Raw genomic sequence first — 11,913 nt, forward strand, 5'->3', positions numbered from 1 at the left:
AGGGGAGCCGTAGCCTCGCTGGGCCTAATTATAGCAGCCGAGGGAGCCGGCCCCCAGCTTGGCCATGCTTATTCGCAGCATGTCGCAGACTGCCGGCGCACATTGCGTACCAGCACTCGCGTGTCGTCTCCACCATCTGAGCAAGTCTCCGAGATCAGCAACGGCTGTCGCATGACGCATGCGAACATTCATCGCAGCAAAAACCTTTGTCGCTCCACATCAATCAAGAGTCTCCACCATCAACGACGGCTGTCCCTTGCATGATCTCATGGTTTCGGCAGTCAACACCACATCGCCAGTCCTGTAGGGCTACGCAAGCATCCAAACTTGAGGTTGGGCTCGGCAGTCGCAGTCAGCATACTCTTCCTGCAGGCTACGATGGTGACCACAGCCTGCAGATGCGGTCTTGCGGGGTGCAGCAGACCCTTGCCGCGTATGCACAGCTCCGGCCGCCATTGTTACGCCAACGACGCTGTGTTTACGAGACCGATCCTACTGCGCTATTCGTGGGCAAGGCTGACTGCTGCAACGCCGCAGCCTTGGCGGTTGGGACGAAAGCACGTGAGCCAGCGCTGACCGCAGCGATCCTTTTCCAGCAGGAGGCATCTCTCTGCCTCCACAGAATCTGAGGAGCATTAGTCGAGAGCGTTCGCTGCTTGCGGAGAAGCTTACGACTGCCGGCACTCGACATTGACCAACGGCATGTCTCTTGACCCTTTAGCGAGCAAGCAATGCAGCCGTGCTGCGGTCGTTCATTGCAACACCCAAGGATAGCAAGCTCAACGACGGCACAGAACCATCTCAACATGCTTACGCCAACCTTTGAATGGTTGTCCCAGCCAGTGATATGCTCAACTGCTGGCTCACCTTGATACCAAGTTTCGACAGTCGGGTGCTTGCGCTTGACGGTCTGAGATGCGGCAGTATGCAAGCGCCTGCAGATTACTACTAGCTCAGCAATACCTGGACGTCGCTCAGCCCGCTTCCTTCATCTGCCGCTCGAACCAAGGCTTCGCAAGCTTGACGACCTCACCCTTTCATGCGCCGTCTAGCTTCATGAGCTCAATCTCCCTCCTCTCCTCCAGCGCAAGATCATCCGTCAACCATCTGAAGAAGATGCCTATGGACTGCATCGTCTGCGACGTCCCCATCTCCGCCAGATACTGCCATGCCTGCTCCAGCCGTCCTTCAATACATGTCGACTCCGCGAACAACCGGTTCCGCTCCCGCTAGTCCACCCTCTCCATCGCTTTCTCCGCGGCGACCTTCAGCTTGATGTTGTGATTGAAGTGCTCGGCTTGCGTCTTGAACCACAATTTTGACACATTCGGTAGGTTCGAGTTTGCAGCAGGCGTCCACACAATACCCTCACCCTCGCCTTCTATGCCCATGGCTCTGCCGAAGGCACACGATGCGGCAACGGCAAGTCTGAGCTCGCGGGCCTTCGCCAGGAATGAAACACCCTCGTACGCAATGCTGTACTCGAGGTGATAGAACCCGCCGCGATTGATGTTTAGCATTCCTGCTTCTGAGTCTTCGATACCGGCATAGAGTTCGATCGGCTCCCAGGCTTCGGCAAGGCGGATGCCGCATGGTACGAAACAGCGCGGAAGCTTGGCGATGGCGACGCCTTTCTGTATACCCTGACCTATCCACTTACCTGCCATAAGCAGCGAGCCTTCGGAATTGATCGCGCTGGGATGCAGAGCTCGCTAGCGATGCTTGGTGGCCTCCGCGAGCGTCAAAGTGGCCCTCTCCCTTGTTGTACAGAACGATGTGAAGCCGCAGTTGTCGCTCTCCATGGTCCAGATCTGTGCGGTCGCGGCTCTCATATCCGATTGTGTTGTCAGCCCGCACGATCATGTCAGCGTGCGTGCCGTGGAGCTTAATGGTGCCGGTGAATGGAACTGGCCTGGCGAAGATGGTGTGGTCGACATATCCGAGAAGGCTGGTGTTGAGATCGATAAGCTTGCCCGATATCTTTGGATACAAGGTAGTTGTTGTCGCGCCAGACCCATTGGCTACAACCTCCATAGTATCTGCTGGTGTGCCGTGCATGATGGCGCTGCCGTTGGGCAAATGAGGTGTAAATGTTCGACGCGAGGAAACCGACATCTTCGGCGAGATAGAACCGTTCTCGACGGCTGATGGCGCAAGAGAACACATCAATCCAGCAGACTGGCATGAAGGCGTATATATGCTGCGGCAGGGCCGTGCATCGCATCATTGGGATGGGATTAACTCATGGCTGCAGAATGATTGATACTGGTACAACCTATATCAAGCTTGAGTTATCGCCAGCTTCCTTGCATCTAGCACTTCGCCTGGTATGGGCGCTGTAGCTCCACAGTGTGTCCTGTTCCGCCTCAAGAGCCTACATGCTGCCCTTCTTAGGTCTAATCGCTGCGAAAGTTCCGTGCCTAAGACGCCAAACCCACCATTGGGTCTACGGTAAAATTTACGCTTTCCAGCCTTCATCTTGTTGTTATGAAGCATGTGCGTTGCATGCATTGCATCTACCAAATTTGGCAATCTCTGTTCTCACGTACCATACCGAGAGCAGCTTCCATGACGAGTCTGGGAAGACCTTGTGCATGAAGAATTACAGCATGTCAAATGGAAAAGATAACATACCCGATTCTCCCTACGCAGCTGATGGTGCGTCAAGGACCTGCCAGTAGCGCGACAGATAGCTTGCGGAGTGTGATGGGACTGAGAGAATGGATGGGACTGAGAGAATGGATGGGACTGAGAGAATGGATGGGACTGAGAGAATGGATGGGACTGAGAGAATGGATGGGACTGAGAGAATGGATGGTACAAGGCTCGTAGCCATTGCTGGTAACTGCCTTGTCAGTGACATGCCACCCGTCTCTGCGCCACTTTTCCGTCTGCGGTCTTTGTCTCCTAGCTATGCGCAGCTCTACGCTGTCTAGATTTGGCAGTATAGCAGAAGTATCACTCTGCCCAACCGCGCTTCCCTAACATAGATGCCGCTCATGAGTGGCTACGGTCATGTCCGCTACTCAGCATCACGCCGCTCGTCGCGACAATGAAAGCCTTTCGTCAATGAGCCGGCGGCCTCGCCCTCTAATCCCCTTGCGATCATTCATGCTCATCTGCTCCGTCATCACCTCCTTTGTCTCCTCCGTCACCTCGGGTGCCTCTTAACTCAGCAGCCACGTCACGGGCGCCGGCCCAGAGACTCCCGAGCTGGCGAGAGCGGCCAGTAGCGCATATATTGAGCTAGTCTCGTTACTTGAAGGAGCATGTTTCGTGCGCAAGGGCGATGCAGCCGTTGTGACGTGATCGGCCTGCCTGTTCCTGTTTTGAGGCTGAACAGTGGGTACTGGTTTGTCTCTTGTCACTCGATGACGTTGTAGCGTGCGGATGTGGGTGAATGAATCGAACGGCTTTGTGACCAGTAGAAATGACTATGCTTGATCGAGCCTTGTGAGTTCGGGGCTGAGCACATGCAGCATAATGGTCGTTGACAATACGATTGGGGGATTGCGTCCAGGACTTGCTATTGAATCTTCATTTCCGTTGGGCGTCACGTAACCCACTCCACGTACCACAACTAACGCGTCCCACAGGGCAGGAAGCATGAACATGAAAAATGCGGCTGCTGTCTGTAGGTGCTCTGAATCTTCGATTCGCTTTTTTCAAGGGATAGAGGTATGTGTCACGCTGTCTTCATTTCGCCCTTTGACGAGCCTACTCGATAGCACCCAGAAGGCACAACTAGTGCTCGTCAAGCAGCTCAGCACTGCTAACGAGGGACAGGATGGAGTACCTCTTGTAGCCCAGCGTCTGCAAACACTCGCAGACTGCGTTTGAAGGTGATTCTTGAGCGCCGAATGTCGCACGGTAATCATCTAATTGGAACCTCCAGCTCCAAATACGCTCTCCTCCCTTGGCCGCCGTAGTTCCGTCGACCCTTGACAGCGAGAGTCTGAGGACTGACGGGCCTCCTGTGTGGTTTGTTGCCGCAAATTAGCCAACCCTCAAGCCGAAGGGTTGCAACTCGAGGCAGATGCGTGTAGAGAGAGTCTTTTGCGGACGTTGAGTACTCGTTCTGTCCACGGAGCATTAGGCAAGCGCATACTTATCATGACTTGAAGAGCATCATGTAATACAAGACTATCCCTGGCTACGTGGTTAGCCTATTGTATGTAGGAAGTCACTCGCACCCAACCCCATAGGCTCCACAGGTCGGGCTACTTTAGACGTCCACGTTTCTCTTGGCCAATCATTCCGCCTCCATGATCCCCGGCGGTTACCTGCTCGACTCTATTGGTCTTGAGGAGTCACAGGGTAAGCTTGGGCTACTGGCCATACCTCTAGGTACACAAGAGTGACACCTTCGAGGTGTCTGCGGGAAGAGATCCAAAGCGCGAAGCAAGAAGCAACAGCTTGCTCCAAGACAGGGAAGTTGCGCGAGTCATACTAGTGCTTCCGCAGCAGGCAGCTGGATCATATGTGTGCACGTGGCTGTCAAGCTCTGACGGACTAGTAAGGCTCCGATTTCTGTCCCGCTATTTATCGTTGGCGTACAGCGTGAACGCTACAGCGTTGCCCTCCGAACTCCATCAAGGCTTCTCTGTAGATTGAGTGATCGACGCTGCAGTTCTTTGTCAAGATTAAGCTATGTCAATCGCCTCCATGTCCGAACTACCAATCATCGGGAGCTCAGACTCCTACGAATCTCTGTGTAACAACAACCTTGACCTCTCTTGCGACTTAGCCGTTTACTGCAAGTCTACTATGCGCCCAACTCGCCATTCTATTCTGCTATTCCAGCTCTTGCAGTTCGTTGACCTCCATCTCGGCGTCGGGAACAGCTTCAAGAACAGCTTCTACTTCAATTGTAGCAACTCAAAGCCTGTGAAGCCGAAGTCCTGGAGTTCTTCGACAGGCCAATCTGCCTCGGCCCGTTGAGGGTGAGGTGAGTCTGGCTCGGTATTGTTTTCGACGGTCTAGGAAAAGTCCTGACCGTACCTGATCTCTCATTGCCGGATGACGCGGTTCGCAGTGCTTCGCGGGACGGCGAAAAGCCTCGAGCACATGCTGCGGTGGGACGCGCTAGGTAACAGGCAACGGTTAGTCACATAGAAATACCGCAAGGCGTCAATCGTTTCGATGGTTATGCAAGCTTCGGGTGAGGCGGCATCAACACTATGGACTGGCGCCTTATCGCCGTTGAAGACTTCTCCTAGATACGGCACCATGTCGAACCAATTGGAGAGGCCTGCTTCGGAGTCGGCCGGATGGTCTAGCAAGCGGACCAATCTCGAAAACAGATCGCTGTCGTGGTAGTTCAAATTCGCAGTTCGAACTTAGATAGACTGTGGGTTCCGCGCTCGTCTGTACGCCTCTGCTGAATCGCTATCTGCCTCTTCGTCCGAGCAGCCGGAGGCCCACAGTGCAGTTACAATCATCAACAAAGACATGCCTCCGGACGGCGATTCGCTCTTCGAACCTCCCGCAAAGAGCAGCGGCTTGATTCTTGCCGCTTTCCTCGTGCTAGCAGGTGATGGACTGCAGCGCAGTCAATGTCGCTTTATCAAATCGCTCTCCGATGATGATGTCTGATGTGGCACGGCTCTGGTCATGCGTACTTCCTCTCTGCGCCGCTCATGCCAGGGTTAATGGAATACGGACATTCACATCTGACGCTTTCTTTCTGCCAGCAACACGACCGCTTATGAGTCGCTTCGGCACACCATCCTCAGGATCCTGAATGGTAACTCTCTCGTACGTCGAGTGCTTGCCTTTAGACGTAAGGGTGGGTTGCGAGTCATGGTCAGAAAAGCCTTCAATTTGCAATTCATGCCAATCCATGATCGTCGTCATTGGCTGGAGCGGCTTACGTGACTTATTCGGCACCGAATTCGCGTTGCAGAGTTACACGATACGGTGGGTGCTGTTCGTGCTGCTTCGGCTGCGCCTCCCTGAACGCAAGAGCTTCGTAGTGGAAGAGAGGCTTTGCTGCAGGCGTATAGTCTTCGAGTGCGAGAAGTTAGGATATGAGAGCAACTTACGTGACGAGAGAAGGGGCGTTGATTGCACCAGAGGTGTTAAGTGTGCTGATTGAAGCATTGCGCCTAGTTCCTTTCACGGATGCAGACACGGGCAAGGAGTACAGCGTGGATGTGTGAGTCACCTATCAGCGAGAGAACCACGCCTTGACGCCATGGTCCACCCAGAATTACTGGGCTGTAGAATGCCCCTCATCAGCCGGGAGGCGAGTAAAGCGTCACAACAGCGCCCATATGATAGGCAGAAAGGCCATCGCTTTGACCGAAGGTTGCCACCGAAGTGTGACATGTTAGCGAAATGAATATGGCCGCTCTACCACAACAACGAGCGCGGTAGTCGCTGCCTTCTCCGGCTCTCATCAAGCGATAGCTTGTCGATGTAGGTGTACCAGTGCAGCCTCTGCACCTGGCGTCAAAGCAGCTGCAGTACCCTCTCGTTGGTGCCGAAGTTCGAATACGGCAGGTTCGAAAGTCGCTATTCAGACACTTGAAGAATGGGCACGTTGAACACTGGCGATACTGCCACTGGAGACCGGCTATACGGCCCGCAGATATCGCGCCTCGCAAGACTCGAGCAACAGTCTGAGGTCCTGCTACATTGACCTGCCCAAGAGTGATGCAGGCGGCAAGGGTTTGCCTATGTGGACGTTTATATCGATGCAGCGACCTGCAGTTCGCGGACCATTTTTGCTGCTGCCGGTCTTCGGAGATCATTCACATCAGCACAAGCGTCGTGCACTGATATATGCCTTCGGCCCGTACGGGTGGCAAGGGAAATACATACCAGGAACCGCTGTATACGCCGCAAGGTGCGGTCTACATAATCCACGTTGGTGACCATCGTACACTTGCGCTCGGCAACTACATCACAACGGCGAATGAGTGTATACTGATGTAGAGACGTTGTCAGAGAGGCAAGGTGGCATAGCTCTCGCATGTGGAGAAAGATCCGTGAAGCGGAGAATGCATGATGAGGGCAGCGGCGAACAATGGCGGAGGAACCGCATTCGAGCACGCAAGTGGACAAAGGGGCGCCGAGGGCACAGGTCTGGTGGCAATTTGCAAGTCTCGCGTCAGAGAGCGGGCATTGGGTCAGATACCGTTGGATTTCGATGGATTAGTTCCGCAGTGAGTGTTGCAACAAGCCACGCCGAGCCGTCTCCGGCAATGTTCCGAACATCATCCGAGCCGTGACCAACTTCGCAAACACTCAACATCTGCATCATCCTCCTTGGGTTGTCAACGATCGATGGTCGCTGAGTGATGGTCATTTGATATGACACGCGCACATCAGATTTGCAGCTCAGCCCACAGTGGCACAACAGAAATCAGACGGGTGCTATGGATGCTCGAGCTTATCTCTAGCTATCGTTTCTCACTCGAAAAGGCCATATTGAGACTTGTCCAGAGGCTCTTTCCGATATCTTCCTCTCTCCGCTGGTGTCACAAGCAGTCTTTGCTCAACGAAACAAGCATGGAGTCGAAGGCTGGATTGCCGAGCCTACCGGTGTGCTCTTTTCCGGATGCAGGCTGCTACAACGCTAAGCTTTTCCCATTCTGATCCTACCCTGACCGTCCCACTGTTACCGCAAGACAGAGCGTGAACTGAGAGCCCATCTGAGAGCTAGCAAAATGTCTATCATGGCTGCACTGGCCGAAACCGAGGTCAAACACGAACAGTGCAACGGCTGCTGCAAAAGCTACCTAGACGAAAGATGGCGCCACTAAGCAGAGCTGAAGACAGACTCTGTTGGATGTTGCTCCACGCATATGCCCCTCCGTATGCAGTTCTTGGTCCTTGTAGGAAACCCTTCGCAGAGAGACGATGATCACGAGCGGGCATCCACTTACCTCACTACTTTGACAGAACACGTCGCCACGTATGCAACTAGTAGAAGGGCAAATCCATCACTGAAGGGCACGCACGCTGTAGCTGCCCACGATGCCAGCGGATGCGGCCGATGCTGTACCGCTGCCGACGCACGATAGCCGCCCAAATCTTTGCTAATCAACATGTTCGTTTATATTCGAGATGCACATACGGTAGGCACAGTGTGCTGCGTTGGAACGACGTTGTAACGATACTTTGAGCATGACGGCAAGGTGCCGACTCGCAGCTCGAGAAGCTTGCATGCAATCCCAAGGATTTGCGAAACAGCGTCACCACGAAGTACCGCGCTGTACACTCGATGGTCTCCGCCGGTGCTGGCCGTTAAGAAAGAAACTAAAGATGAGCACGCACTCGGCATGCTCGTTGACCCCTCATGGCTCTATTAGCTTACCCGTGGACTGCTGTATAACGCCTCGTTCGCTAGCATACAGACCGACAGGCTCTGCGCCTGGATAAACAGCTGGAATTGTGCGGCGCTTTGGTGGCGCTAGCAAGGTAGCGTTACAGCGGCTTGGAACTCTCCTCCATTGAGATCAAGTACTGACCAGCGAGGAACATGTACGGCATCAGCCAAATTGGAGGCTGACACCTGCGGTGGCTAGGGTTGCAGTCATGATGATAAGCTGTCGCAGACCACCTTTATGACGAGTGGGACGACCATCAAGCTAGCTCGCGAACATTACGTTGCCGAAGTGAGAGACTGAAACTTTTGGTAATAGCTCACAACAGAATCAGATAGCCTGCTACGGTCATCCTCGAGGGTCCACATCTGGGTCCGTCACTGCACTGCGATGCATAAGCAGCACCAACCACTTCCATCTCAGCCAGCTGGAGGCATGTTCGAGATGACGACGCAGACAAAACATCCCAGCGCTGGGAACCCAGCGTTGGAGCTTCGGAACGATGGAGCTGTTGTAGATGTCAAAGAGCCATCGGAGCCAGTGAAACAGGCACGGGGTTATGTCGCCGTATACCCTTTCAACTAGCTGTTCAGGCGTCATCAACTTTGTTGTCTGCACAACAAGGCAGACATTGACCGAGGCATCGAGTTGTTCTACTCCAACTGCTATAAGTACTGTACGTACCTTCAATCAGTGAGCAGGGCAACCTCGGCGTTTACCACTTCGTCTATGAAACGACTGGGGGTTGCCAAGCTGATCAACAAAACCTTTGATTTAAGCTCGTCTTGGGAGTCGATCACTGCGGAGTCAAGCTTATTTCGGACAATTAGATCGACACGACTCTTCCCCGCACGCGGAGATGCACCCTTATCAGGACAGAAAGCAGGGGTCCGCGATCTGCATCCGGGGTCAAAGTGACACCTCACTACACTTCGGACGACATCTATGCCGGCAATGATCAGCAACGCAGGTGTCACGCCGTCTACTTGACCGCAAAAACTGAACTTCAATAGTGGGCACTCAGGACTCGCAGCAGCCGGTCTGCCTTCGCCGCACGTCAGAAATGCTGGACCATGGAATGTTCACAATCGCTTTTTGAAAGGCCTGTTGCGTAGGGGGCCTAATATAAATCAGCGTCGTCCGTCATGTGGCGCCTGCCGGCACGCAAGCCTTCCGCCGCCTTGTGGATATCATTGGAGAAAGCGAGCAGGGTACCTTGTCCTTGTTTAGCCTACAACGTAGCAGTGTATATCGAGCCATCCTTCTAGTACGACATGTCGATCACTCCTGTCAGCTCGGAGCCTCGGTTTTATTCATGTTGTTGTAAAAGCTTAAGGCGAAGAAGGAGCATGAGTTATGCGTACATATTCTGCGCTGCTCGCCTGCGTTCACTGCCGTGGCACTTTCGAAAGATTCTTTTTCAGCACGCTTTCTCGTTCCGCTGAACAACCGCAACTATGAAAACTGCATCAGCTACTGCACTCAGCCTCGCACTGATCGCCGGCCATGCCGCTGCCTTTCCACATTTCGCAATGGACCACATGGCCCAACCCATTGCCACCGACGTGGCTTACAAGCAACGCATGAAGCGACAAAGCTCTTCACCCCAAGGCTCGGGAGTTGGCTTGTTGCCACTCGTACCTCCGCCGTTTGATGCTTCTGCCCAACTCATTGACGTTTCCGGCAAGCATGCTTTCACGCCGCCTTCGGCCTCCGACGCTCGTGGCCAATGCCCTGGACTGAATGCACTCGCCAATCACAATTACCTACCGCACAATGGCGTAGCGACCATCGCGCAGTTCGTCGACGCTACGACGAAAGTTTTCGGTAAGATACTGCTTATACGCTTGCTCAAATGATATGCTGGGTGAAGGCTAACGAACAATGTAGGCATGGGTGTGGATCTGGCGACCTTTCTTAGCACATATGGCGCCGTCCTTGATGGGAACGGTCTATCGTGGTCCATCAAGGGAGGCGAACACGTCGGCATCGGGGGGAGCCACGTAAGCCTGACGAGGCTCATAAACATCCTTGCTGCAGGCTAATAGTCACCGAAGGGCAACTACGAGACCGACTCTTCTCCGCTCAAGTCGGACCTTTTCCAATATGGCACAAATCAAAAGCTCGTTATGTCGCAGTTCAACAAAGTTCGTTCTCCTCGCGACGCTGAGAGAGGATGCTTGCTAACCGTCATCCAGCTTTACGGCATGCAACCAGATGCGTCGACTGCGAAGTGAGTAAACCTTCCAATACAAATCGCCCACGACATCCTAGTGCTGACTTCCTGGCTAGCTACAATCTCGATGTGCTGCGCACATTCAGGAACGATCGCTTCACCGAAAGCATTGAGAAGAATCCGTTGTTCGTGTACGGGCCGTTCGAAGGTTTGTTCACTCGCCGTAATGTGTCCGGTCGTGGCGACCACTAATCATATGTACAATAGGCATGGCGGTATCACAAGCCGCATTCACCTTCATCTACCGCTTCATGGCCAACCATTCTGCCGAGTATCCGGAAGGTGTTCTCAACAAAGACGTGCTAAAGTCTTTCATGTCGATCTCCGGGCCAGAAAATAACCTCGTCTGGACACCTGGTTACGAACAGATTCCCGCAAACTGGTACAGGCGTAGCGAACTCGATGCATACACCATACCTTACTTCGAGACTGACATTCTCTACTTCACCGAGTCAAACCCGCAGCTCTCCCTCGTCGGCTGCAACGAGGGTACGGTGCGTACCTGAACCTCGAAGACTTCTTACTGTTGGTACATCTCTAATGTTCATACCGTTCGTGTTATAGGTCAATAGCTACCAGAACATCGACGCTGGCACACTGAGCAACGGCGCGTATAGTGCCCAGGATGCCGCTGCGAACCCTCTCTGTTTCGCCTTGGAATTTGCCCAGCTGGAGTTGCCAGGCTTAACCGGCTTGGCATCTACTCTTCTGTCGCCATTGCTGAGCGCGCTGAACAGTGCAACCTCTGCGCTCAAGTGCAAGCCGATCGTGAGTGTGAACAACTCACCGCTCGCGCTGTGTCCCGGATACAGCTTGTATGGAGGTAAGTTCATAATGGGCTTTCTGACTACCTTTGCCGCAGTGCTGATGTATGTCTACAACACTTAGGCCCCACAGCTCCAGTCGCACCTGGCGCAATCCAATCGTGAGCAAGGACGTTACCTGAGTAGCAAGCGTGAGCGAGAACACTAGAAACGCTCAGGATGTTGTCCTGAAATGAATTCGTACAGGACATACAATCTGGGGTGGTATGTTATGGTTGTACTATTACAACCATAACTTTTTCTTCAGCGCCGGCTATGGTCGATCGCCTGCCATGGTCAATCAGTGTGTCTCCGAACATCATTGAACGAGAGTTAAGTACGAACCGCAAGCACTCCAAATTCCGCTGTCCGAGCCGGTTACGTTAACTGGCTTTGGCTCAAGCACTCTACGTTCTTGACCTCCCCTCGCTATTTGCATACTTGAACTTTCATCATTCATGGCGGCAGCGATCATCGCCCCAATCCGACCATTTACATAAGCTTTCTCACGGTCAAGCAAGCGAGATGTTCAATCTGCTTC

General features: G+C 53.5%; 6 protein-coding genes across 6 annotated transcripts; 4 read left to right on the forward strand and 2 right to left on the reverse strand.

Annotated features, from left to right (window-relative positions):
• The first annotated feature begins 97 nt into the window (after window positions 1–97).
• Window positions 98–772, forward strand: BAUCODRAFT_335698 (uncharacterized protein). Its single transcript, XM_007683830.1, has one exon. The coding sequence runs from the start codon at window positions 261–263 to the stop codon at window positions 627–629; it is 369 nt and encodes a 122-aa protein (XP_007682020.1). The 5' UTR covers window positions 98–260; the 3' UTR covers window positions 630–772.
• A 265-nt stretch (window positions 773–1,037) lies between these two features.
• On the reverse strand, window positions 1,038–2,058 carry BAUCODRAFT_152852 (uncharacterized protein; the record flags this gene model as incomplete). The annotated part of the gene is made up of 3 exons (XM_007683831.1): window positions 1,038–1,172; window positions 1,239–1,695; window positions 1,769–2,058. 3 exons carry the CDS (start codon window positions 2,056–2,058, stop codon window positions 1,038–1,040), a joined length of 882 nt encoding a protein of 293 aa, XP_007682021.1.
• Window positions 2,059–4,903: 2,845 nt separating this feature from the next.
• On the reverse strand, window positions 4,904–5,267 carry BAUCODRAFT_335704 (uncharacterized protein). Its single transcript, XM_007683832.1, has one exon. It carries the CDS (start codon window positions 5,229–5,231, stop codon window positions 5,010–5,012), a length of 222 nt encoding a protein of 73 aa, XP_007682022.1. The 5' UTR covers window positions 5,232–5,267; the 3' UTR covers window positions 4,904–5,009.
• Window positions 5,268–5,738: 471 nt separating this feature from the next.
• BAUCODRAFT_335708 (uncharacterized protein) lies at window positions 5,739–6,131 on the forward strand. Its single transcript, XM_007683833.1, has one exon. The coding sequence runs from the start codon at window positions 5,744–5,746 to the stop codon at window positions 6,095–6,097; it is 354 nt and encodes a 117-aa protein (XP_007682023.1). The 5' UTR covers window positions 5,739–5,743; the 3' UTR covers window positions 6,098–6,131.
• Window positions 6,132–8,090: 1,959 nt separating this feature from the next.
• On the forward strand, window positions 8,091–8,497 carry BAUCODRAFT_335715 (uncharacterized protein). Its single transcript, XM_007683834.1, has one exon. It carries the CDS (start codon window positions 8,134–8,136, stop codon window positions 8,386–8,388), a length of 255 nt encoding a protein of 84 aa, XP_007682024.1. The 5' UTR covers window positions 8,091–8,133; the 3' UTR covers window positions 8,389–8,497.
• Window positions 8,498–9,916: 1,419 nt separating this feature from the next.
• On the forward strand, window positions 9,917–11,498 carry BAUCODRAFT_80706 (uncharacterized protein; the record flags this gene model as incomplete). Its single annotated transcript, XM_007683796.1, has 8 exons — window positions 9,917–10,160; window positions 10,224–10,336; window positions 10,391–10,480; window positions 10,532–10,566; window positions 10,626–10,717; window positions 10,777–11,063; window positions 11,134–11,392; window positions 11,458–11,498. 8 exons carry the CDS (start codon window positions 9,917–9,919, stop codon window positions 11,496–11,498), a joined length of 1,161 nt encoding a protein of 386 aa, XP_007681986.1.
• Between the last annotated feature and the right edge of the window lie 415 nt (window positions 11,499–11,913).

Source organism: Baudoinia panamericana, assembly GCF_000338955.1.
Source record: "Baudoinia panamericana UAMH 10762 unplaced genomic scaffold BAUCOscaffold_17, whole genome shotgun sequence".
NCBI lineage: Eukaryota > Fungi > Ascomycota > Dothideomycetes > Mycosphaerellales > Teratosphaeriaceae > Baudoinia > Baudoinia panamericana.